This window comes from Globicephala melas, chromosome 1, assembly GCF_963455315.2.
Source record: "Globicephala melas chromosome 1, mGloMel1.2, whole genome shotgun sequence".
NCBI classification, from domain to species: domain Eukaryota; kingdom Metazoa; phylum Chordata; class Mammalia; order Artiodactyla; family Delphinidae; genus Globicephala; species Globicephala melas.
Window position 1 is genome coordinate 76,957,266 of NC_083314.1, and position 24,891 is coordinate 76,982,156.

The window sequence follows — 24,891 nt, forward strand, 5'->3', positions numbered from 1 at the left end:
AAAACCCAGCAATTCCATTTCTAGGTATACACACAAAAGAATTGAAAATATTTTGTCCAAAAACTTGTACACAAATGTTTACAGCAGTACTGTTCAAATAGCCAAAAAGTGGAAACAGCCCAAATTCCATCAGCTAATGAACAGATAAACAAACTGTGGTATATACCTCCAAGAGAATATTATTAGGCCATAAGAAGCAAAGAAGTACTGATACACGCCACAACGGGGATGAACCTACCTCGAAAATATTACGCTAAGTGAAAGCCACTAGTACACAAAAGGTCACATATATGACTCCGTTTATATGAAATGTTCCGAATAGACAAATCCATAGAGACAGAATGCAGACTGGTGGTTGCCAGAAACTGGGTGACGGAGGAATGCTAATGGGTAGGGATTTCTTCGGGGGTTATGAAAATGTTCTAAATTAGATAGTGGCTATGTTCTATGAATACAACTTTACTCTTTAAAAGGGTGAATTTTATGGCACTTGCATTATAGCTCAATTAAAAAAAAAAAGTTTCCGCATTTGTCCCCTAGAGGCCCAAAGAGAACTTCAGTTACCTTGACCCTGCCCCTCCGTTCTTCTCTTAATTTTACCGGGAGCTCGGGGCGGCAGCAGTGCGCAGGCGTCTTTCTGCGTCGGAAGGCGCGGAGGGGCTTCGCCCCGCCCATGCAGGATGACTCCTCCCATTCCCCGGCTTGCCCCGCCTCCCTCGTGCGCGGGGACGTGGGCTGCGGCGAGTCAGCCGGCGCCAATCCCTGCTTGCGGCCCAGCTTAGGTTTCCGCAAGTGTGCTTAGCCGCCACCTGGAGCCTGCCAGCGCGTGGGCGCTCGGGAATGAGCAGGACTAGGGGCGCGTTACTGCCTTTCCCCACATAATCGGTTCAGGCAGCACCCCGTCCTGGGAGCTTTCTGCCAAGCCCTACAGGGAGCGGTCACCAAGCATCGCCGGGGGGCTCCTCCTGACACTCCCTGTCCCTGCGCGCGGGGAAAACTGCAGCCCGGCTGCGGGGTAGGGATGAGGCCCTAGAACAGGCGTGGGCAGTCTGTCAAGGGCCACACGGTAAATAGTTTATGCTTTTCAGGCCATATGGTCTCTGTCACAACTACTCAACTCTGTTTCTGTAGTACAGAAGCAGCCATAGACAGTATGTATAGGAATGCCCGTGGCCTGTTCCAATAGAACTACTCATGGACTCTGAAGTCTGAATCCCATACATGTCATGAAATAGTCTTCTTTTGATTTCTTCAGCCATGTAAAAATATAAAAACTATTCTTAGCCACGGGCTGTAAAAAGACAGCGTGGTTTGCCTACGTCAGTGCCTTTTTACACTGGTAAAATACAGTGCCCGGTATTTGTCAAGGACACGTGGCCTAAGTAGCCCGGGGAATCCACAGACGCAAAGCTGAGACCATTGCCTTGGTCTGAGGATGGGGTGAGACAGTTCTCTGATTCCACCACCCTCCCACTCCAGCGTCCAAAGTCTCAGGGACAAGACTCCTCAGAAAGGGAACTCACCACCTGAGGACCAACCTATTTGATCTTGGCAAATTTCTCATAATTCCATTTTATTTATTTCACTGGATTTTTTTTGGGTGGGGTAGGAAAACAATTCTTTTAAAGTGCATTTTACTTTATTTTTAATTGTGGTAAACGGAAAACCTAATTCTTTCGGATCCAGACTGTGTGTTCTTGCAGCTCTCAATTTCTAGCACTAGTTATATAGCCTCTGTGACAAAGCTGGTTCAAAGAGCTACAACTCTGGAGGGCAGCGTGCCAGGCCCAGCCACCTGGATCGGCCTATTGGAACAGAAGCCCCTCCTCTCACTGTCCTTGCTAAAGTGCAGCTGCACAAAAGCAGACATCAAACAGGGACAGCTGACATATTACACTCAGTATTTGTGTGTTTGCAGAGGGAGACGTGGGGACAGGACTTAGGCCAGCGCTTTTCAGCAGAAATATAACGTGGCTGATATGTAATTCTGCATTTTCTAGTAGCCAAATTTATAAAAGTATATTCATCTTAATATATTTTATTTAACCCAATACGTCCAAAATAGTATTTCAACATGTAAGCAATATAAACAATTATTAATGAAATATTTTTTCTTTTATTTTTTTGGCTGAGTGGCTTGCGGGAACTTAGTTCCCCAACCAGGGATTGAACCCAGGCCACAGCAGTGAAAGCGCAAATCCTAACCACTAGACCACCAGGGAACTCCCTGATGATTAACTTTTTTTTTTCGCAGACGCGCAGGCCCAGCGGCCATAGCTCACGGGCCCAGCCGCTCCGCAGCATGTGGGATCCTCCCGGACCAGGGCATGAACCCGCATCCCCTGCATCGGCAGGCAGACTCTCAACCAATGCGCCACCAGGGAAGCCCCTGACTAACTTTTTTGACGCCTCATTTAGGGGCCAAGGACAGGACTTTTCCCTTTTGATTCCCCCATCCCTCCGCCACCACGTGCATACGTGCACTCTGAGCCCTGCTCCAAGACGGGCCTCAAAGTCTCCCCAGAACCTGAGGGGCCCCACCCTGGGCTGCTATTTCTGGGAATATAGAACTAAGAGTGGGTAAAATCGGGAACGTTTGAGGTGGGGGGCTGAGTGGCCGCACCCTTATCAAAGCCAGCCAGTGAGGGGAGAGGGAGGTTCCTTTAACCCAAAATCAAACCTCTGTTTTGCCCGGTTGAGACCCTTCCCCAGGCCCCAACCACACGTGAGTCTGTGGAGATGTTTTGGCTGTCCACAGGGGTAGCATTTGTGCCTCTGTCCACTTCGGCCATTTGAACCAATCCCTTGGGTCCTCTGGCTCCCCAGAGAGAGCAGTGGGGGCCCTGCACTCAGGGAGTGAAACTGGGACAGGATATCCACAAGCACAGACAGACATCAGTCATCAGGGGTTTTCCAAGGACAAGGATCACACGGGGTCACCTGAGAGGAAAAACACTGAGGTCCAGACACTGAGCTCAGGCCACATGGTCAGGGCAGGAGCGCCTGTGGCTCCGGGCGGGTGAAAATGTCTGCGGGAAAAGCAGTTCCACAGACAGACAGGGAAGCGAATACTGTAGATGAGAAAGACAGAGCCAGATGGGCTCTGGCCACATTTATTACAAAATAAAGATTACAAACCTGGTATAGAAGAGATCCCTGACGGCGGCTGATACACCTGCAATAACCCCACCCCACAAAGTCCCTCCCTCAGGCACACTGGTGTGGAGGCTCTCAGATGCGAAGGTCCCCGGCCAGGAGGGCACTGTACCGGGCAGGTGTGAGGGGCAGGTAGGCGCCCCCAGCCTGGTCCAGAATGTAGAGGGGGTCGGACAGTACGCTTGGGTCAAAGCCCTCCTTTGCCATCCGAACCTTCTGCTGCTTGAAGGTCTCTGTGGTGGCCAGTGACTCCTGGGGAGGGGGAGGGGTCAAAGGGGGCTGAAGGAAGGGGTATTCTGCCCCAGTGGCTCAGGGAAATCGCCTGAGTTTCGTTAAGGGGCAGGTCTGGGGGAAGGGGGGGATGAGGTCAGGGTTTAGGGGAGGGGGTGACAGGGAAGAGAAGGGGCCAGGCCTGGAGGATGGAGGGGGTGAAAAGCATGTGTCTGGGAAGGAACTGTTCTTTCTCTTCACAGAATGTATTACGTGAGGGTCCCTTTGTGGGGTTTGGGAGCCACTGACTGCTGCAGATATACGGGGTGAGGTAAAGGGTCAGGGCAGGAGTGGCTGGTTACCTGAAGCCTTAGGAATCGAGGCCGGGCATAAGGTGGCAAGTTCTCGGAAACACGGACGTAGAGCTGCACAAGGTCCAAAGAGTGGGGGGGACGCAGAACCAGGGCTGCCATCCCAGCCCTGCCTTCGTGCCCTGGTGGGCGTGGGGGGCAGGGTCAGCCGTGGTAGCTGACCACCACGAGGCCTCATGCTCCCTGCGCCCAAGGAATACCACTTCAGGGTGGTGGGCCGGGTCCCCGCCGCCCCATGGCTGGGCACCTGGCACAGTGACTCCGTAGACGTTCACCTCCTGAAGAAAATCCAGGGCCTCCAAGGCCTCAGCCACCTCGGTCGTGGCCACATTCTCCCCCTTCCACCTGCCAGAGAGCAGAAATTGGAAACTGGGAGTCAGGGGTCAGGGCCTAATGAGATTGGTGGGGAGAGAAAGAGGTCAGGGATGAGGGCGAGGTGCCAGAAGGTCTTGGGGAAGACGTGTTTAGGAGGCTGGAGATGAGAGCTTAGGTGAGAAGCTGGGTTGGGGCAGAGGGAGTGGAGGTTTAGAGGGTTTGGGTCACAGAGATGGGATGCCCAGAAGAGAAATCAGAGAGTTAGGGGCAGATACCTGAAGGTGTCTCCAGTACGATCGTGGAAGCGAAGAAAGCCTTGGTCGTCGCAGACCAACAGGTCCCCAGTGTTGAAGAAAACATCCCCAGGCTGGAAGACATCCTTCAGCAGCTTTCCCCGGGCCAGCTCTGGCCCCCCAGCATAGCCCAGGAAGGGTGACTGCTGGTTCACGGGGGCCACCAGCAGCCCTGGCTCACCTGGTAGAGTCACTGGGGTCAGGGGGCCGCCGCCCACCACACTCTCCAAGTCCAATCCTCCTCTGCCAGCCAGCTCCACCACCCCTACCCACCCCGCCTGGACACAAACCTGGAGATGTGGCCACACAGAGCCCCTGGGTGTTCCGAATCGGCTCCCCTGTGGTGACATCATAGCGAATCAAAGAGAAGGGGAAGACATGCTGGGGGAAGGGAGACCCAGGCACTGGGTCATTTCAGTTGCACGAGCCCCCTCCCCAGCAGCCCCCCGACGTTCCACAGGTTCTCCAGTTTCCTCCTGTAACTCACCTTGTAAAGCCAGGAGGCGCGCCCCACAGCACCCCGCTGTCCTGTGTAGTTGAAAGTGGCCACGTTGCCCTCTGTCAGTCCATACGTCTCCAGCACCTGCAGGGGCCCGAAGCGCCTCACAAAGCGCTCCCAGGTGTCTGGTCGCAGCCCGCTGCCCACCACCAGCCGGACCTTATGTCCATGTTCTGCCTTGCTCTGAGACAAGTGGGGGGAGGGGCAGGAGCTTCAACACCAAGATGCCAGCTCCCCCAGGTGCAGCCCTGTCTCCCACTCTCCTTGCACCACTTCCACCGTGACCTCCTTGAGGTGCCCTAAGCACCAGAATCCTACCAGCCCAGGCTCCTTACCCTCCCTTTCCATTTTCTTCTTGCTTCCTCTCCCTCCAACTCCCAGACAACCGTTTCAGTGTCCCCTGCCAACTGCCCATCTCCCTGCCTTCGTGGCTCTGCCCAGGATCTGTGCCCACGCACCGGGGGCTGGTTCACAAGGTATCGGCATAATTCCCCGATGTACTGGAACACCGTCACCCCGTGCTGCTGGCAGTCCTCCCAGAACTGACCAGCTGAGAACTTGGACTTCAGCACCACTGTGGCCCCTGCCAGAATCAGAGAGGGTGAGGAGGAAGGAAGGAGGTGAGGTTAAGAGCTGGGGGGTGGGGGGTCACGTGAGGAGTCCTGACCCCCTCCTTCTAAGGCATCAGCCGTCACTGTACTGTAGTTCCCCGGAAAGGCCTGGCTGTGACATTCACACTTTCCAAAGGCCAAGTTGGCCCTCATCCTTTCCCACCGTTAATGCCCTCTCCCTACTTCCCATCCCCAAGCAGTCCATCGTCTGAACCCTGCCCCCAAGCCACAACCCTCTTCTCCATTTGCCTCTCCCTGAGCTGACAGTCACAGCCCTCCCCTCCCCTGGCGCCTGGAGTTCTGTGAACTGCATGGCCGCCCTAGTTGCTCAGCCTGTAGGTCTATGCAGGTGACGCTTCTGCATTGAACCAGGAGCTCCTGGAGAGGAGGCCCTGCCTCCTTCCTCTGGATTCTCTACCCTGAAGGACTGAGGAAGCATCCCCAGGTGAGCACACCACAGTAGGTACTTAATAAATGTTTGCTGGCATAAACATCTGCCGGAGGGCTGAATGGGGGGTTGGGGTGGGGGAGACTGACCAATGCCCAAGCACCCCACGATGCCCAACAGGGAGCCAGACATGTGGTAGAGTGGGAGGGCAAGGTAGATCACATCCTCCTGGTGGGCGCCGCACAGCTGGTAGAATCCTTGGCATTGCAGGACCTTCAGATGACTGATCCGAGCAGCCTTGGGGAGGCCTGGGGGGAGCGGGAGATCAGGGGAAGGGTCTGAGCTCCAAGCCTTGTCTCCCGCTTTGGCCCTGTTGGGTTTCCCACAGAAAGTGGCAGAGGCAAGGCTGAAACTAAGAAGGCAGGCCAGGTCGTCCTAGAAATGTGGTAAGTTCGGAGAGGTGGGGAAATGAAGAGGGGTGGGAGGGTTGGCGAGACAGAAAATATGGCCGCTGGGATCAGCCTCCTCTCTGGGGGCTTTGGAGAAGTGGACTACGAGCTGAGGAGGTCACAGTTCCTATTCCCAGGCCCCTGCCTTCCTTGTCTTCAGTTTCTTGGAGGTAAATATCGTGTCCAGCCCTCACCTGTGGTGCCAGAGGTGAAGATATACAGGCACGTGTCCATTATGTTCTGGGGGGCAGACAGGTACCCGGGCACTGGCCCATCCACTTCAGCGGAGGCCTCAGCCAGAAAATCGGTGATTCCAGCAGGATGGGTTTCAGAGCCTGCAGCCCACAGGTGGAGCCCCATGGCTCTCAGGGCTGGCAGGTCAGGCTCCAGGGACTCCAGGAACTCTGGATGGGGCGGGAAAGCATAGCTCCACAGCTCTACCGCTACCCAGAAGCCTTCCCCACACTTTACTCCATTTGTTCCCCCACCCCCACCTCGCAGAGCTCCCGAGTGAGGCTGAAGAGTACGGTACGGACGCGCCATCATGGGTCTGGGACCTGGAGCCCAAGTCTTCGGAAATCCTTGGGAAACCAGTGACCCTGCTTTATCCCTTCGCGAACCCAGAGACCCGTCTCCTCACCCTTTCCGAACCCCTGGCCTCCTTCCCAGCCCACTCCTTCTTTGCGCCCCTCCGACACGCCCCTTTCTGTGGCTGGCCCCGCCCCCGTCGGTCGAGCGCTCCAGCCTTACCTGGCGCCAGCACGAGCGCGCGAGCGCCGCAGCTGCGGAGACAGTGCAGTAGGGGACCCCGGCGCAGAGCGGTGGGCACAAAGGCCACACGCAGGCCGGCCTTGGCCAGCCCGAACCAGAGCCACAGGAACTCTGGGCAGGCGGGGAGCAACAGCGCCACGATGGCCCCAGGTGCCAGAGGGGCCGCGCCATCCCCTTCCCGCACGGGCCGCGCAGCTCCGCTTCCGGCCGCCGAGTCTCGTACGCCGTGCACCGCCCGCTCGCCTTCCCCGGCGCCCCCCGCGCCGCTGTCGCCGCCGCCGGGCCCCCCGTCCCAGCCTCGCGCGCGCAAAAAGGCGCGCGCAGCCCGGTTGCTCTGGCGCTCGGCCTCCGCGTAGCTAAAGCGTTGCGCGCCGTGAATGAGAAAGGTGTGCGCGGGGCGCTGCCGGGCCAGCTGCGCGAGGCGCCAGGCCAGGCTGCAGCCCCCCTCTGGACCTTCCGGGTCTGCGGCAGCCGCGGCCAGGGCGCGCGCTCGAAGGGCCCGTTTGCAGCGTAGGGCGCGCACCGAGAAGGCCAAGTCTGCCGCGAGCCAGCGCAACTGCGGCCATAGGCGCAGCTTCAGCAGCAGCAGCGGCAGCAGCAGCAGGGGTAGCAGCAGGAGGGCGGCCATCGTGCCCGCTTCCTCGACTCGGCCCCGTCTGGCCCCAGCCGCTCGCAGACTGCCCAGATACTCCCTTCTGAAAACCTGGGGCCGCTGGTTCTAGTGCTTAGACCTCTCCTTCCCAGGAGCGCGCGCGCTGGCACTCGCCTCTTCCCACCCAGCCCCCCACCTCCCTCCCCACGGGCGGAGAGCAGAGGCCCGGGAGGAGTACTAGTGGGGGGCGGCCCCGCACGCCCGGCCCTCCCCACAGCTACGCTCCGCCCTAGGCGCGCTCCCTCCCGGACGACTCGCAGCCCGCACCCTACCAGGTCCTGGGCGGTGCTCACGCCTTCTCTTAATCCCAGGATCGGGGCCGTTTTAGGTTTTCTCCTCAAGGGAGGTCTAGACATCTGGCTGGACTTTGGACCCCCGGCCAGAGAGCCAGGGCACTAGGATCCAAGTCCATCTTTCCCTTTCTTCCCGTTTTCACCCGTGACAGGAGGGTGGCACTGCTCTCCCAAAAGAGACTGAAGAACTCGGCCCCTTGCCCACATGGTGCTCCAAGTCCCCGCACGAAAGCCGGAGCTATGCCCTCCCTCCAGCCGCCAGGAGCAGCAGGAACCCCAGCGGGGTGGGAGCCGAGAGTGAAGTAGGGGAAAGGTGGAGGCCCAGACAGCCAGATTTCTGGAGGGGCCACGGCGGAAGCCCCTCCCCTTGGGCAAAGGTACAATAACTGGGGCCAGCCAGCTAATGCTTTCCATCCTAGTTTTAATTGCGGCAGAGAAAACTGGGGAACGAGCGAGGAAGGAAAAAAGGCCTCCGGGAGTTGAAACGTTCAAAGGAAGGAGTAGCAGCTTTGAGGGAAGGGAGAACCTGGATTCTGTAAAAGACAAATTTGCAGGCTGAACAGGAGGAGCTGTCTGCAGTCGGCCCAACTTCACTCCTCTCTCCTCAGCCTGCCCCTCACAACCTCCCAGGACAGCAGGGGAACAAAAGCATAGCCAAGGAGCTCTTTTCTGCTGGTACACATGGATGGGCAAGTGGCCAGACTGTGGAAGAGAGTTCTTTTTCCCAGGTATCTGAACTCTCTCCCTCACCCCCAAGCATTTAATCCTCCAGTAGTTGGTAAGCACAGAGTATGACAAATACCGGCTTTTGGAAGCCTCTGGTTTCTTGAGAGATGGGTAAAGACAAACAGCCTTTTGGGAGGTGGTGCCAGCATCAGTTTCTGCCTGGCCAGGTCAGCGCCTGGCCTGCACAGCCAGTGGCAGCCAGGATAGGGGCAGAGAAGCAAAAAGGTTGGGGCAGTAAAGCCAAGCCTTCTGCTCCAGACATAGAAGGAGGTGGGCAGGAAGAGAGAAGGGGAAGCTGTGAAGGGGGGGGGGTGCCCATTAAATCAAGACCACCTGTACGGGCACAGGGTAAGTGGGGGCAGCAACTCCGGCACAAAAGAGGTTCTGGCTTGTTTTATTGTCATTTAAAAACAACTTTTAAAATGCGATTATCTCTGCCAAAAAAAAGAAAGAAAACAAAGACAGAACCAAGGAAATGTGACCATTTGACAGTTCTGTGGAACATGTCTCTGGGACTCCCTGGGCTCTGGCCAGACTTGAGGTGCCAGCTTCAGGCCAGCACAAGCCTCCAGGTGGGGCTGTGGCCTCCCTCTCAGGTTCCTTCCCAAACACTTGTGGCATCTGGCCCATGGAGAGGAAAAGGCGACTTGACCATGTCACAGATTAAATGCCCACTTCATACTGGCGTATGGAGGGCAACTATATAATGCCTGTTCAGAGCAAATCAAGACCTGAAGGGGGAAGTTGGAAGGGGCACCCACACAGTTTTCACTCTCATCCTAGCCTCTCTGGCCAGCTGCCCCTCTGCCATTTCTCTTCTCTACTGAAACACTTTTGGGGGAAGCTGGGGGAGGGGGCAGGAGGCTGAAGACTTCCACCACAGTCCAGGTTTTGTACAGCCTCTGGTTTCAGTGGGAACCCCAGTATCAGTGGGAGCAGCAGTGTGATGCGGCTGGAGGCCCCAGAGAGGAGGGAGGAGGGACTGGGGGGCTGCATGGCAGCTTCTCAGGCTGCGCTGAAGGAGGCAGCTCGTCCTTCTCCCAGGGTGAGCTCTGGGATGGGGACAGGGTGTTGCCCCTACGATCTCCCCAGCCCCTATTAACCTCTGATTCACCAAGGAGGGGAGGGCAGTCCAACTGGGGGTGGAATGGGGAACACAGGGCCTCAGTCACTGTCAGACCCCACTGCAGAGGACCCCTTCCGTTTCCGCTTGGTGGGCTTTGGTTTTGTGTCTTCTTCCTCCTGGAAGAGATGGAGGGGAGGGAATCACTAGCCTGGGCAGCGGCTGGCCCCAACTCTACCTGCACCCCAACTCTCCTTTTCCTCCTGTGCATGGCTTGCACGGCCAGGGGTCTCACCGAGGCACTGCTGGAGCCTGACTCTTCCTCAGCATTGGGGGGCTGTGTGGCATTCTTTCGACTTCGGGGGCTGGACAGAGCTGCTTTTCGCCGGCTCTTGGGTGGCTTGGTGGAAGAGTCCTCGTATTCCTCGGCCAGGGAGAAGAGATCGCTGAACCTAAGGGAGAGAACAGGCTCTCAGAGGGTGGGGGTCCTGGCCCCATGGCCATCCTCCCATCCTTTTCTCTGACCCCATGCCAGGGTCTCCATTTGTTCTCAACTCCATGGTCTTGCTGGTCACTAAGTTTGTGTCCCCAGCAGGCCACCCTCACCCAGGCCTTCTCCCACTACTTCCCAAGGCCCAAAGTGCAAGGAGCCTCACTTCATCTTGTGGGCTTCGTCACAGCTCGCCTGGACGTGCTGCAGAGCCTGCAGAATTGGGGTCTGGCTGAAAACTAGAGGGAGGGAGAACAGGGAGGGAGGAACAGTGAGGTGTCTGAGAGCTGCCCCACCCGGATCCACGGATGGTGTGAGCCAGGGCAGTGCCATGCGCTCGGAGAGGGCAGAAAGCATACAGTTCTGCTTGGTGTTGGTCAGGTTGAGACGCAGGTTGTCCAAGTGCTCTAGGATCTGCTCCAGAGTCAGCTGGGCCAGCTTGCTGCTGGAACTCCTCAGGCTGCAGGAAGGTCACAAGAGCCAGAGTCTGAGCTTGGGGTGACGGCTCCAGGAGAATGAGACACCCTCCCCCACTGAGGTCCCTCCTTAAGGCAGAGGCAGCCCATATGGAGAAGGGGATAGGAGGGCTGGGAGGGCCCGGCAGGGTAAGGGAGGTGTGCCTGGAACAGGGACCAAAGACAGGGCACTAGGAAAGGAGGGGAAGGGGCCACAGTGGTCCTGCACGCCAGGTAGCTTCACACCACTAGATGTCGCCCACAAGCCAGGCAGGGACCGAACTGCACGGCCCTGGTGCCGGCCTGTGGACAGCGGGCAGCCCTGGCATGGAGGGTCCCACCTCTGCCTCTTGCGCGGAAGGCTGTTGTTCTTGATGAGCAGGGACTTGATGTGCTCAGCCAGCAGCTCGTCGTGCTTCATGCACCAGTGCCTCAGGATGCTGGTGGTGAACTGGTCGTCGGGGTGGCAGGGCCGGCTCAGCACCATCTTCACCATCTCCTCGCTGGGCCTGGGGGCGAGGGGAGCGGGCCGCCCTGCTCACACAGCTGGCCACAGGAGCCCCTGGAGCTCTCCCACTGGCTTTTTCCCCAGACCTCGGCCTCCCCATCCCTGCACCACCCCCAACTTGCGGCAGCTTCCTACTCTCACATCCCTCTCCTCCTTCTCTTTGGGCCAAGGAATGCCTGGTTTCATCCTCTGCGGAAGCCAGGAGACAAGAAGTGAGACTCTTCAGCTTCTGTGACAGTAGAAGGTGCGTGTGTGCGCGTGCATGTGTCGGCAGGGAGGCCCACTAAGTCTCCCGCACTTTGCCCAGGACAGTCAGGAAGTGGGCCAGGCAGGTAGGAGGACAAGTGTGTGGTGTGTGCGTGCTCCCCAACCCCTGCCCCACTGGGTGGGTGGGCCACCCTGGTGTCTAGCCCGAGGAAGGTACAGGGGAGGTGGCGGGAAGCCACAGCCCCCACGCAGCCCTCCAACCTTCTCGCCTCCTTTAGGAAGCGCTGGACCGTGTCTACTCTCCCAGCCAAGAGAAGAGAAAAGGTGGAAGGAAGGCAAGAAGGTAGGAAGGAAAAGATATACAGCTGTGGCCCCATTTATCTGGGGCTTCTGGAAAAGTGCCTGTGATGGAGGGAGGGGCCTCTGCCTTCTCGCCCTCTCTGCCCCACCCCTGGCAGGGAGCACGGGGGTCCAGCTGGCCCTGCTTTCCGCAGGTTGAGCGAGGGGATGGTGTCTGACCCCCCTACTCTGACCCTTCCTCCTCTTGGATTAGCCGCGTGGTGGCCTCAGGAGCACGGGGGAGGGGAGCAGGAGCCACCGGGGATTAGAACTGCTGTGGCAGCAGGAAACGGGGATGTCCGGCCCCCACCTCTGAGGGCAGCTCCTGGTGGGCAGGGGGGTAAAGTCGAGAGGAAGCCCAGATCCCAAGGGAGCTGCTTATTTGTAAATCACTTTGGGGGAAGGGTAGAATAAGCAGATGTCAACAATAGGAAAAAACACGGCCAGAGGAGCAGGACAGGAGCCCTTTATATGGCAGCATCTCTTGGTATGTTGAGATTGAGGACTAAAGAGCCCCCGAGGGTGGAACTCACTTCTCTCTTCGGAGCTGAAGCAGTAGGCAGGACAGGGCCTCTGGGTGCTCTGTGGGGGAGGGGAGAGGCTGTTCAGAGGAATGCAAAATTCCAGGAAGAAATCCTGGCACCTCTCCCATCCCCCAACCAACAGCCACTGCAAAGAGCAAAGATAATCAGCAAGAAACCAGGAAGAGCAGGCCCCTAACCCACTCCTCCAAAATCCCGAGCCCCCTGAGCCCCAGTCTAGCACCTGGCTCAGAGAAGGCCTGCAGGATACACCTAAAGGGCAGAAGCGACTGACAGGGAGCCTGCCTTTTCGCACTTGGCACTTTGGCGGGAAGGGGGACGGCGGATCTGGGCTCATCTAGAAAGGAGCTCAGAGGCCTAAGCCTTGCAGCAGCTGGACTGGGAGTGCCCTCTCCCTGCCGTGTTCCACACCCACAACCCGACTCACCTTTGTACTTGAGGTGCTGCAGGATGGGGATTATGGTCTCCAGGGGGATGTTGTGGGCCAGGAAGAGCTGCCAGGCACAGTACTGCTCAAAGGTTTCCCAGTCCAGGCTCTGGACTGAGGAGACAGAGAAGAGATAACCTCATTCATATTCTCAATCTCCCTCTCTCTCTCTCTCTCTTTCTCTCTCTCTCTCTCTCTCACATACACACACACACAGACAGGGCAAATCCACTATCAGCACCCCTGGCAGGGATGGTATAGGGGTGGAGACAGTGATCCTAAGACTACAGAAACTTTCCCTTTCACACAAAGCATAGTTCCAAAGCCTTCTCATACAGCTTCTGTAGTCCCATCAGCCTTGAGGCTGGAGGACCAAGGGACTTTCACAGAGCAAAAAACAGATCCAGACAGACATTGCCTGAGGCCACACGGCAGGGTGGAATGACATTCTATCTCATTCTCGGCCCCGGAACCAGCTTTCCTGTTACTAGAAAATACACAGGGCTGCCACCCCTCTCTCTTCTCCCTGGGCACCTCAGGGCTTTGCTCACTTACTGAGTATATTGAGGACTGAGTCTTTTCGAAACATGACCAGGTTCCCCATCATCACATGGCAGACCAGCTCCTGGAGCTAAGGGGGAGAAGAGGAAGAAGGCAGAACCCATTTGGTTCTAAAAGAGGCCAGGAAGCTAGTATGGAAGCAGAAGCAGGAGGGCTCATTCAGGGAAAAAACCAGAGGAAGTGAAAACCTAGTCTTAAAGGAATGGGGAGGAAATGGCACATGACGGATGCCAGGGGCTTTGAAGGATGAAGGGGACTGGCAAAGGAGCAACTGGCTTCAGTGGTAAACACAGGCCTATTCGGAGCAAAAATAGTTAAGAAAAACTACCCCTTGTGTCCTGATGGCGGAGGGAGAACAGGCAGCTTCTCTACTTGGATGTAGTCTGGGCCTCTGAGCCATCCCAGCCTGTGCTGAGGGAAGGGCCGTGGGGGGCGGGATTACAGGTGCGGGTAGGAAAAAAGCAAAGGAGGAAGGGCTCTTGAGTGCTACGCTTCCCCATCTATGAATGGGGCAAATGAGCAGAGAGAAGGAGCAGAAACGGGACCCCAGCTGAGGCCTGAGAAGGGACACAGGCCAAGCTACAGCCTCGTAGGGACCTATGCATGATAGAAAGGTCAAATAGAGATGGTCTGACCATTTTCATTCTGAGCCAAGGGGAAGACAGACTGAGAGCTTAAAAACACAATCCCCTCGGCTTCCCGGAAGAACGGGAGTGCCCCCAAAATGTGGACAATAAGGGGAACTCCAAGCAGGACTGGCATGGCCCCCGCTCGCCTCCCAGGGGCTCCGCTTTCCTTCCCAGCCCCCAGGGCCTAAGGTGCACAGAGCTGCAGCCAGGAGCAGGGTGCCTGAGAACACAGGCTCCCTGTCTGCAGGCTGAGGGGGAGGCAGAACCCCGTTTCCCCAGGCCTCTCGGGTTGACAGCTCTATGTTCACCTGTGCTGAGTCAATAACAGCCACAATCATGTTCAGCAGCTCCCCACTCCGCAAGGTCTCATCTGGAAACTGGAGGAAAAAGAGGGAAAGTAGGGCATAAGTCCAAAATGCACGCCTCAGCTTTCACCTCATAATTCATCGCCTCTCCCTACCACATGCTCAGGGGATGCTGGGCTAGCCAGACATGGGGTCCTAATATAAATCCCTAAACAAAGATCCAAGAGTTATGAAGCTGGGAATTTAATCCTTAAAGAATCCAAGTTTTTAAATCTGTGTGTGCACACAGTGTGTGTGTGTGTGTGTGTGTGTGTGTGTGTGTGTGTACGTGCCATGTGTAAGGAAAGGAATGAGGAGCCATCTAGAGACAAAGCTAGAGCTGAAAGGGACTGGACATGGTGGTTAGTTAGCTCTCTGTGGAGTGGTGACAGAATTAGCATTTGCATCTCTGGCAGCAAAGAAATCCAGTCTATACTAACTCTTGCCAAAGACGAGAAGGTGTAGAGAGTGTATATATTTGGGGAGTGTGCAGGGTATGGGGTAGGCAGGGTCCCTTCTGGAGAGGCCAGTTCACCAGGGAGGGAGCTGGGCATCTGCATCCCTCCTCCCTCCAGTTTTTGGCTGACATCACTCTTCCTCCTGTTATGCCCTGATTTCCCTGTTCCTGGTAACTTTCATCAAGAGGAGGAAGAGCTGATACCTCCTCCTATGTCCCAGTTCCTAGAGGAGACTCTTAGTGAACCAGGGAAATTAAAGGTGAGTCTCCACTACAGAGGCCCCGGTCTTTGAGAACCATTAGAGAGACTGGAGGGTGAGCCATCAGACGGCAAGAGGGCTTTGGATACGTGAACACGGATCTGGTCGGGGGCCCTGTCCTGGGTCCAGAGGATGGGGCCAAAGCACAGGAGACAAGTGTATAGGCCCAGACCCCAACTCACACAACAAGAATTCTGGGGGTTTTAGAGATTTTTCTAGTTGATAAAGAGAGGCAGAAGGAGGGGACGGCTGTGGTGTGGGAGCAAAGGGCCTACCGAGGCCAGCAGGGATGGGGAGAGGAGGGTCAGGGTCGTGTGCCATGAGATAATGCAGTCTCCCGTGAGCCCGCCGGCACTGCTGCCCCATCCCCGTGGATACAGATAGAGGTGCTGACCTCTGTGTAGATGGAGGGTGTGAGGTGGCACAGCAGTCGCACGTCGTCCTCCTGGCAGGCCTTCATGTCCATCATTAAGCAGGTGTGCAGGTCGCCCAGCTGGGTGGCCTGGGCAAATGACTCGTACAGGTTCATCTTCCCTGCGGCGGCTTTGCTGCAAGACCAGTTGGGCCTCAACCAGCGGCCTGACCCCAGCCCACAGTCTCAAACATCTCCTAAGTAGACCCTCACTCTAGAATCCCTTTGCTGCCCAAGATGCCCTGGGCTAATCTCTCTCATGGCCTCCCCACTGCCTCCCCCCCAAGGACTTGGTGACTTATGGGAATTAGGAGACACTCTTCTTTCTCCCCATCTTTCCCCAGTGTTCCAGACAGGGCTCAAACCACAATTAGTGAAGAAGCTACTATCTGGTGACAGTAAAGAACAAGAGAGAGAGAGGGCTCAGGTCAGGTTAGAGAAAGCTTTCTCTCCTGCTCTTTGGGCTGTGAGCAATGAGGGCAATAACACATAGAGACCCCGAGACCCCTACCTCACACGATATACAAAAAACTTAACTCAAAATGGGTCACAGGCCTAAATGTAAGAACTGAAACTACACAACTCTTAGAAAAACACATAGGAGTAAAGCACAAGTGACAAAAGAAAAAATAAAGTGGACTTGATCAACATTTAAAACTTTTCTGTTTCAAAGGATACCATCAAGAAACTGAACAGACAACCCACGGAATGGGAGAAAATATTTGCGAACCATACATCTGATAAGGGACATGTATCCAGAATGTTTGAAGAACTCTTAAAAATCCACAAGAAAAAGACAAATACCCAATTAAAAAATAGAGATTCGAACAGAAATTTTTCCAAAGAAAATATGCAAATGGCCAATAAGCGCATGAAAAGATACTCAACATCATTAGCCATCAGGGAAATGCAAATCAAAACAATGATGAGATACCACTTCATACCCATTAGGCTGGCTATAGTCAAAAGCCAACAAGTGTTGGGGTGCATGTGGAGAAATCAGAACGCTCACACTCTGCTGGTGGGAACATAAAATGGTCGCATCACTTTGGAAAACAGTTTGGCAGTTTCTCACAAATTTAAAAACAGTTACCATTGGACTCAAAAATTCTATATACTCAGGAAAATTGAAGACATCTGTCCATGCAAAAAGCTGTACATGAATGTTCACAGCAGCTCTATTCACAACAGACAAAAAAGTGGAAACAACCCAAATGTCCGTCAACAAGTGAATGGGTAAATAAATTGTGGTATATCCATACAGTGGATTATTTAGCCATAAGAAGGAATGAAGTACGGATACACACTACCAACAGGGATAAACCTTGAAAACGTTAGGCTAGGTGAAAAAAGCCAGTCATGAAAAATCACACACTGTATGATTCCATTTATATGAACTATCCAGAATAAGTAAATCTATAGAAACAGAAAAGCAGATCAGTGTTGCATGGGCTGGGTGAAAGGGAGAATGGGAAAGTGACTGCTAATGGGTGTGGGGTTTCTTCTTGCGGTGATGACAACGTTCTAAATTAGACAGTAGTAACAGTTGTGCATCTTTGTCAATATACTAAAAACCACTGAATTATACACGTTAAAGCTGTTATTAACACACACACACACAGAAGGCCCTGGTGATGACAGCAAAGGGGGCGGGGACTCAGGTATGGTAGGACAGAGGCTCTCCAGGATGCTTCCCAGCACCTTCTTAAACGTGGGGACCACACCCACCTGGCCCTTAGGTAGTAAAGCAGGTGGTAGCCAATCTTGGGCTGCTTCTGATACAGCTCAGAGAGAAGGTCCAGAAGCAGAGAGAAGCTGCTGTTGTCTTCCTGCATCTGGCATAGGTTCCTGGAGTGGGAGATGGGAGTACAGAGGACAGCTTTACCTGGGGGAGACTCTCCTATGGCACTTCAGGGGCCATGGCTGTCTGTGCCCACTGCATACCCCTCCTCCTGGAGAGGGAGCCCCATTACCCCAGGACAGAAGCATAAGTGTGCTGATAGGGAGGATGGATGGCAGAGCAGCATCTCCTACAGCTGGACCTAAACATGAGGTAGAGAGGCTTACCTAAATATTAGGTAGAGAGGCTTCCCCACAGATTCCTCCAGGGACCTACAAGAGAAGGGTGATATATGAGAGTCCATGTGAGGGGAGGAAGGGTGGCTTGCAGGCAGATATTATGGACAACCAGCTTGAGGCTAGATGCCAGCCTGCTCCTTTCCTAACCAACGTTAAACTTCCCACTGCCCCGGAGGCTTGCTTACAGAGAAATCAGGTTCCTAACACTGAGCCAAAATCTAGTTGTTGTCATTGCAAGTGAGATTCTTGCCCTTCAGGGCGGTTCCAGGCAAGGGTCCAATCCCACCTGAAGCAGCAAAGGCTGGGGCTGCTGGGTGCAGCAGCAGGAGCAGGACGCACAGGAGGGGTGCTAGGGCACTGCCCCAGTACGCTCGCTGTTTGGCAGGCAAAAAATAAATCCTCGTTTAAATGAATCAGTATGTGTGAGAATAAAAACAAGTGAAGAGATGATTTTTCCCAAGTCCTCAGCAAGGTGCCTCTAGGACTTGGGTCATCCTTCTAGCTCCCTGAGGCCGAGGGGTGGGGGTGGGGTGGGGGAGTAGTCAGGAAAGATGAGCCTTACTCCTCAGTGATCTCCTCGGGCAGCACCTCCCCTCGAAAGTGGCCCTTGAAGAGCTCCTGTAGGCAGGAAGCGAGGACAGACAGCTGCTCCGAGTCAAAGTCTTCCTGGGTGGTAAGACAAGGAGGGACTATCACCACCCAGGCCCAAGCCTCACTGCCCCCACTACCCAGAGCCTCTGAACTCATCGGCTTCTCCCTCCAGGATCAGCCGGCCCCTCCCCCATCCGAGGGGGACCCATCTAGAGTAGGGGAAGGAGGCAGTCAGATGCCTGCGGGGCTTTAAGCTGGGCAGGCTGGGCTGCTTCCTCCCTTAGGGGGTGGGTTCCTCCTCACCTCCAGGACCTGGTCCACGATTTCCTGCATGACCTCACACTGGGCCTCTGTATCACTGCAGTGCAGAAGGGAGAGGAAATCTCAGGGACGTAAATGATAGTAGAGGGCAGGACACACACCCAGAACAGCGTGCTCAAGCACACTCCCATGCACAGAGAAAACAAAGGAGCTCTGTGGGAATCAGGCTGTGGCTGAGGAGGCCTCAGGGCAGAATCTGCTGCTCTCTGGGCAGAGGCCAAAGACACGGGAAATCCCCATAGTCCTGCGCTTCAGGTCTCAGAGGCTCTTCTACTCAGAACCTTGGAGTGAGAGCCTGGGATGCTGGGGAACATGGCTGCCCCCTCCCAGCCCACACCCTCCAACCCAAACTGCAGAAGGCATCTCCCATGCAGCTTCAACCACCTCTCCACACACCCCCACCACATCCCCTCCAAACCCACCACTCTGCCACCCCACTAAGCTCCAGGTAGAAGCCCAGGGCTGGACCTCCGGAGTTTGAGAGCAGGGCGGGCACCCACCTCCCCTTCTGAAGCTGGAGCACTTTGTCCCTCAGGGACTCATCCAGCTGGTCAAGGTAAGGGGTGATATCGACTGGCTCTTCCACCACTGTCTCCTTGATTGGGTGGAAGCGAAACTCTCTCTTCTTTCCTGAAGAGAGTGATTTAGGAAAGAATTCACTTGGCCCAGACACGAGAAGCAGAGACAGCCCCCTGAACAGTCTGGCCCTCCTGACATGCGCCTCGTGTGCACCGTTCACTCAGAGCTGTGAGTGCCTGAAGCACTTCCCTGAGCGTGTGCGTGTTCTAGCCTCAGGAAGCAAGAGAGGGCAGGGACCACTTCTCCTTTTTACCCTCCTGCTTCAGTACCAAGTGCAGGGTTCTGCACCTTGGAGTCTCATCCAGGAATTCTGTTAACAAAACTAACTCAGAGGCAAAGATGACAGAGAGACTGCAGAGAGGCTGCTCCTGCCAACCAGTCCTCTCGGGATTGACACAAGCCTGAACTACCTCTGCTGCCAGCCTCACCTTTGCTGTTGAGATCCTCCTCATCATCACTAAAGGCTGCCTCTGCGTTGTCATAGCAACTCTCATCCTTGTCTGACATGTGGTTGTCCATCTCCATGGAAACTGGCTCCTCAATTTTGACTTGGGAGTAAAGAAAGATAAGGCATTATTTGATGGCCTCCTCTGTCCCATGCTCCTGGGAAAGGGAGACTAAAGGACAAGTGGGAGGAAAAGGAGTTCAGGACCTAAATGGAATATGAATTCTGGAAGGACAGGCATCTTATCCTTAACCCTCCAGGGCTTTTGGTGGGGATTTTGCTAGGAATGAGAGCAGCACAGAACCTGCCTCCTCTATGCTCAGCTGAGGATCAGCGAGTAGATAAGACCAGGTACAGTCCCAAGTGCTCTTTAATTTAAAACTAAGTTGGGAAGCTCTGCTTGGCTTAAGCCCTTACCCCAAAACAGAAAAGGAAGGGTGTGTGTGTGTGTGTGTGTGTGTGTGTGTGTGTGCGTGTGCGTGTGCGCGTGCGCGTGCGTCTGGAACTGGAAGCAAGATTTGAGACCCAATATGACAGCCTCTCATCAGAGGCCAGGACCTGGGGCTGAGAAGAGAGAAGAGATGGGCAAAGCTTAAGTGAGATAAACACACATTCCATGAAGCCCTTCTACCTACTGAGGAGAGGTTAGTAAGAGAAAAAAATTGGAGTTAAGAGAGCAAGAGAACTTAGTGAAAAGCAGATAAGATTAGATGGAGAGGGAGAACCAAGGAAGATGACACAAAAATGAATAAAAGAAAAAACTAGGGAAAGAAAAATTGAATGGGACAGTGTCACAGGGTAGAGCACTACACAGGGATGACATCCTAAACAAGGGCTCTAGTCTGAGCACCCTGGATGTCTCCATCCCTCTTTTGAAACAGGTGATGGAATGGATGGGTCTGTACCTTCCACAGGTGGGCTGGGAGAACTGCAGAACTCAGGAAACTTCTCCCTCAGCATGGCCCGCAGCTCCTTATCCAATTTAGGGTTGTCAAATAGGGGAGCCAAATGCCTAATGGGGAACATGAATGAAGGTCAATATCAGAGCGCCTCACTTCTAACACAATATGGAGTTAAGCAAATAGGTTTAAGCCCAACTGGGACAATTGGGCCATACTCAGATCCTTAGGAAGGGTCACCAGGGCACAGGGAAGGCATTTGGTGCCCTCTGCAAGAGAGAAATTCCTCTAAGAGTCAAGAGGACATATGCCTAGCAGTCTGCGGTGGAGCCAGTACTTTTTATACCTCTTGAGGGAAAGGGTCAGCAGTGGTACAGCAGTATCTGGATGTGCCCGACCTAGTGAAAAATGAGACAACAACCCATTTCCCTGCCCCACAGACACATAAAGTCCTTACGCCAGGACCCGTTTCTCCACAATGTGATTGAGTGAGGAAAAGACACCCTGCCGCACATGGCCCTCCAATGGTGGATAGAAGTTGGGAATGATCTGGAAGGGAAGAAGAGGAGGAGCGAATGAGCACAGGACTTTCCATCCAGAGTGTTCTGCTGAACTAGATCTAAAAAGCTGCTTTGGTTTTAATCAGGAGACACTGGGAAGTATGGCTGCAGAAAGGACTGGAATGTTCCTGATTGTCCTGTGCTGCTAAAATGGGAAACTCTTACTCAACCTAGCTGCTCCTCAAGGAGACCAGATTTTACCTTGAGTCATCATCCTTGAAGCTGAGAAACTCAGTGGAGACATGGAAAGATTCAACTGGAGACAGTGGGAATGAGGAAAAGAAGCATTCACTAACTTGGGAGATAGGACCCATGGCCATGACCCACTTCTGCTCCCACAGTCAAGGGGCACTGGGAAGACCTATGCACTGACCTACAAGGTTAGAAGGGACACACACGTAACTCTGCTCAGGCAGCATGGGGAGAAAAAAAGGCCTATGGCACTTACACGGCACATGAAGTCCAGGAGTGTGGCAGTGATGGCTGGGTGGGGCTTCATAGAGTGATGCATGACCAGGATGGCTGGCTCTGGAGAATGTGGAATTAAAGGGTCCCCCCACATCAGACAGTCTATTTCCACCTCCATAAAATGAGGTATCAATATGTATGAATGGCTCCAGAGAAAGCTATGTCTATCCCCGCCCCCCTCGTCCTGCTGAGCAGACCCAAAAGCAGACAGCCCCCAAAACAGCTCATAGCCCTCGTCTCCCTTCTTGTCCCCAGCATTCAGCTTGGAGGAGGGAGGTAGTAGGAGAAGAGAAGCAGGAGCTAGCAAAGCCTCTTCCTCTGCCTGGGCCCTCCCCACTCAAGCCCAAGCCTAAGGCTATGGGGCGAAGGGGGTGGAATGATCGCTTAGCCTCATCAAAGCAATTTTCCTTTTAGGTCAAGGGAGCAGTGATGAGGAACAACGGAACTGCTCCCAGATAAGCTGCCTCCACACCACGCTGCCCTCAGATTTATGGCCGCTATCACTGAGACAAGGCAGCAGGGCTTGGGGGATGGGGAGTGCTGCTGCCTGGTCTTGGTCACATACCTATGTTCATAATGCTATCCTTGTCTGGGCTAAAGAACAGCCAGTCGTAAAACAAAGCCAGCTTGGCATTAGAGGCAGCGACGTTTGACTGGAAAAAAAAGAAGAAAAAAGAGGGCTAGTTTCATCAACCAGCTCCCTTTCCTTCAGAAGCTCAAGGCAGATTCCAGGGCCCACATGACTGCTCCATCCATGAAATACAGTTTCTAGTGAGACAGGGTAGAACCCCCCGCAGGGTTGAAGGCACCCAAATCTGTATACGAGTGTGAGTACCCTGTGGTCTCACCAACCAATGGCCTGGGTTCTCACGCATTCAGTAGAACACATCCTTGATCCCACAGGGAGAACAGCTGGGCCTAGCGGGGCGGTCCCCTGATCACCCCTGAGCTGAGACACTCAGACTAGCCCCGCAGCTGCCTGTGCTGAGCTCCCCAGGCACATTCCTGAAGGAAAGACCCTTAGGCATAGCTTGTTGTTATATCTGAATCAGCACATTCCAAGGACCCAGTCAGACGGGGGAGGGGGAACTCTGTCAGAAGAGGTCAGAGGGCAGCTAGATGCCAGAGAACAAGTTTCCCACCCCGGGCACAGGGAGGAAACGCTGGGAAGGAAATGGCTCCACTGCGGATTCACTATGTTTGGAGAAGGGAAGTATCCAGAGCTGATGCCAAAAGGCATGGAAGTGAGGGTCTAAGGAACACAAGACCTGAATCTGAGTCAGGAACAATTCAGAGGAATAATCACATGTGGTTTCTGGAAGCTGATAGGAAAGACAGGGATGCCTCCGAAACCCAGGCTTGGAGATTGGCAGTAAAGGTATAGACGAACCTGTTCAACCCTAAACCCACATGGGAAATAAAAAGTGTAAGTAAGCTTCTAGAGACACTAAGGGAGGCGGGGCAAAGGCTGAGACACTCAGGAAGAAGAGAGCGAAAGAAGGGTCCTTAGCGGTCGGGTGGCCCAGAGGGTCAGGAAGAAGCATGGAAGTGTGAGACACAAGGGAAAGAGGGGCCCTTCACCACCCAGCAGCCTCCACCCCATGCCCAGCCCCTCACCGTGCATGTAGTCAGAAGCCAGCCAATGATGGCCCACCGGGGCAAGATATCTGAACTCAGCACTTCATTAGAAGGGTGGACAACCCCACAGATGTAGCGAATGAGGTCACAGCGCAGAGACTGACTGTCTGGGGTTGACAGGTACTGGCGCTGGAACCAATCCTGGTATCGCTTTTGTTGACCAAACCGCACCTGGGGGAAGAGGACGTTAGAAAGAAAGCTGGGAAGGGAGGGTGGGGTCTCTGGACAGAGGGAAATGAGCACCATTCAACTCTAGGCTTGACCTAGACCTCAATTTCTTCCCACAACTTATTCATTAATTCGTATTGTCTCTCAAGTCTCCCTGCCTTTGGGAAGACATCCTGATTTAAATCTTCCTTGATTTAAAAAAAAAAATGTTGTCTCCGCAGCACTGACTGAAAGCTTCCTGAGGCTGAATGACCTAACAGGATCATTATCCAAAGTATACAGACTCTCCAAACCTTGCATCAAGTCCTTCCCCTAAACAGACTCTAAGTGGATACAAATAGCAACCCTAAGGGGAAAGATCTAGATTTCCTCTTCTATTCCCAATTCAACCAAAATAGAGAGCAGAAAGGTTAAAAAAAAAAGCAAAAAAACACTAAACCAACACCGTCCAATAGAACTTTCTGCAATACAACTTTCTAGATGGTGGCTATTGAGCGCTTAAAATGTAGCTACTCCAACTGAGGTATTGAATTTTAAATTATATTTAATTTTAACTAATTTAAATTGCAACACGTGGCTAGTGGCTACCACATGCGACAGCCCAGATCTAGACAGTTCTCCTGTATGACTTGGGAAACCGTAAGTTGGCTAGAGCAGTGGTTCCCTAACACCAGACTGGCTGCAGAGGGATTGCTGCCTGGAAAGTCTGTTACAAATACAGATTCCACAAGTAGATTCTCTGGGAGAGTAAGACCCAGGAAGGTGTATTTTTTTTTTTTTTTTTGCAGTACACGGGCCTCTCAATGCTGTGGCCTCTCCTGTTGCGGAGCACAGGCTCCGGACACGCAGGCTCAGCGGCCATGGCTCACGGGCCCAGCCGCTCCGCAGCATGTGGGATCTTCCCGGACCGGGGCACGAACCCGTGTCCCCTGCATCGGCAGGCAGACTCTCAACCACTGCGCCACCAGGGAAGCCCAGGAAGATGTATTTTTAACATGCTCCTCAAGCAATGCTGCCATAATTCAGCCATGTTTGGAAACCAAAAGGCCGTAGCTCTCTTCCTGAGAGGTCATGGTTCACCCAGAGGAACCGTGAGTTTAATTTCCCAGAATGAGCCTCTCACTCTACCCTTTCATAGCACATTTCACACTTGTAAATTACATTATTTGTATACAAGTATTGGTTTAATAACTGCTGTAGGTAAACTGAAAGCTTCACAAGAACTGGAATTGTAAGCCTTGCTCAACACTGTATCCCCAGTTCTTAGCTCCATGCCCAATCACACACTTGACCACCCCTCCACCCGGCAGTAACCAAGCGTAAGACATCTACAGGCTGAAGGAAGAAGCCTAGGCCAGCACCTGCAGCTTCTCTTCCTGCTGCAGTAGGTTAGCTTACCCGGGATGTCATGAAGAGGAGCTTAGTCTCCATGTCTGGGGTTAAACGACATGCTAGGAATTTTCGAGATGTTCTTGACTGAAGAAGCTGTAGGATACCTGAACCAAGGGTGCAAGGGAAGAGAAAAGAGAAGGCTGAGGACCAGAAGGAATAGAAAGCAGGTGGGCAACCTGAGCCAGGTACTGATGGCCAGTGGTCTTGCTCATGGGGAAATTCTAAGACATGACCAAGAGGTCGAGCACAGGTATAAGTTGGGGTTCTAACCAGCACCTGAATGATCTGCTCCAACCAACCACCATCCCCAGGACCAAGATATA

At 54.1% G+C, this 24,891-nt stretch overlaps 2 protein-coding genes across 6 annotated transcripts in view; both read right to left on the bottom strand.

Moving 5' to 3' along the window:
• Positions 1 to 2,760: 2,760 nt before the first annotated feature.
• On the bottom strand, positions 2,761 to 7,910 carry SLC27A3 (solute carrier family 27 member 3). 4 transcript variants are annotated; one of them, XM_060299107.1, is made up of 10 exons: positions 7,043 to 7,910; positions 6,487 to 6,696; positions 5,993 to 6,151; positions 5,303 to 5,427; positions 4,833 to 4,928; positions 4,636 to 4,683; positions 4,328 to 4,419; positions 3,985 to 4,082; positions 3,729 to 3,859; positions 2,761 to 3,408 (listed from the first exon to the last, which is right to left on the bottom strand). In XM_060299107.1, exons 1-10 carry the CDS (start codon positions 7,689 to 7,691, stop codon positions 3,232 to 3,234), a joined length of 1,785 nt encoding a protein of 594 aa, XP_060155090.1. In that variant the 5' UTR covers positions 7,692 to 7,910; the 3' UTR covers positions 2,761 to 3,231. The 4 variants fall into 4 exon arrangements, with proteins under 4 accessions (XP_060155090.1, XP_030698077.1, XP_060155086.1 ...); XM_030842217.2 differs by having other exon boundaries at positions 2,767 to 3,408; positions 4,328 to 4,526; positions 4,636 to 4,726; positions 7,043 to 7,909; XM_060299103.1 differs by having other exon boundaries at positions 2,769 to 3,408; positions 4,833 to 5,027; positions 7,043 to 7,908.
• Positions 7,911 to 9,112: 1,202 nt separating this feature from the next.
• INTS3 (integrator complex subunit 3) overlaps positions 9,113 to 24,891 on the bottom strand; it is a 39,049-nt gene continuing 23,270 nt past the window's right edge. The window contains exons 9-31 of one of the 2 annotated variants that reach the window (XM_060299093.2): positions 24,575 to 24,672; positions 22,988 to 23,179; positions 21,936 to 22,023; positions 21,351 to 21,430; positions 20,800 to 20,891; positions 20,349 to 20,455; positions 19,427 to 19,546; positions 18,920 to 19,049; positions 18,402 to 18,456; positions 18,070 to 18,173; positions 17,496 to 17,540; positions 17,157 to 17,276; positions 15,411 to 15,564; positions 14,264 to 14,332; positions 13,655 to 13,732; positions 13,321 to 13,396; positions 12,766 to 12,879; positions 12,330 to 12,378; positions 11,084 to 11,251; positions 10,647 to 10,747; positions 10,454 to 10,526; positions 10,093 to 10,249; positions 9,113 to 9,976 (exon numbers count right to left, since the gene is read on the bottom strand). In XM_060299093.2, the coding sequence (XP_060155076.1) occupies positions 9,899 to 9,976; positions 10,093 to 10,249; positions 10,454 to 10,526; positions 10,647 to 10,747; positions 11,084 to 11,251; positions 12,330 to 12,378; positions 12,766 to 12,879; positions 13,321 to 13,396; positions 13,655 to 13,732; positions 14,264 to 14,332; positions 15,411 to 15,564; positions 17,157 to 17,276; positions 17,496 to 17,540; positions 18,070 to 18,173; positions 18,402 to 18,456; positions 18,920 to 19,049; positions 19,427 to 19,546; positions 20,349 to 20,455; positions 20,800 to 20,891; positions 21,351 to 21,430; positions 21,936 to 22,023; positions 22,988 to 23,179; positions 24,575 to 24,672 (2,348 nt within the window). In that variant the 3' untranslated portion in view covers positions 9,113 to 9,898. The remainder of the gene's footprint in view (positions 9,977 to 10,092; positions 10,250 to 10,453; positions 10,527 to 10,646; positions 10,748 to 11,083; positions 11,252 to 12,329; positions 12,379 to 12,765; positions 12,880 to 13,320; positions 13,397 to 13,654; positions 13,733 to 14,263; positions 14,333 to 15,410; positions 15,565 to 17,156; positions 17,277 to 17,495; positions 17,541 to 18,069; positions 18,174 to 18,401; positions 18,457 to 18,919; positions 19,050 to 19,426; positions 19,547 to 20,348; positions 20,456 to 20,799; positions 20,892 to 21,350; positions 21,431 to 21,935; positions 22,024 to 22,987; positions 23,180 to 24,574; positions 24,673 to 24,891) is intronic. The other variant, XM_030842214.2, reaches the window with a different exon arrangement.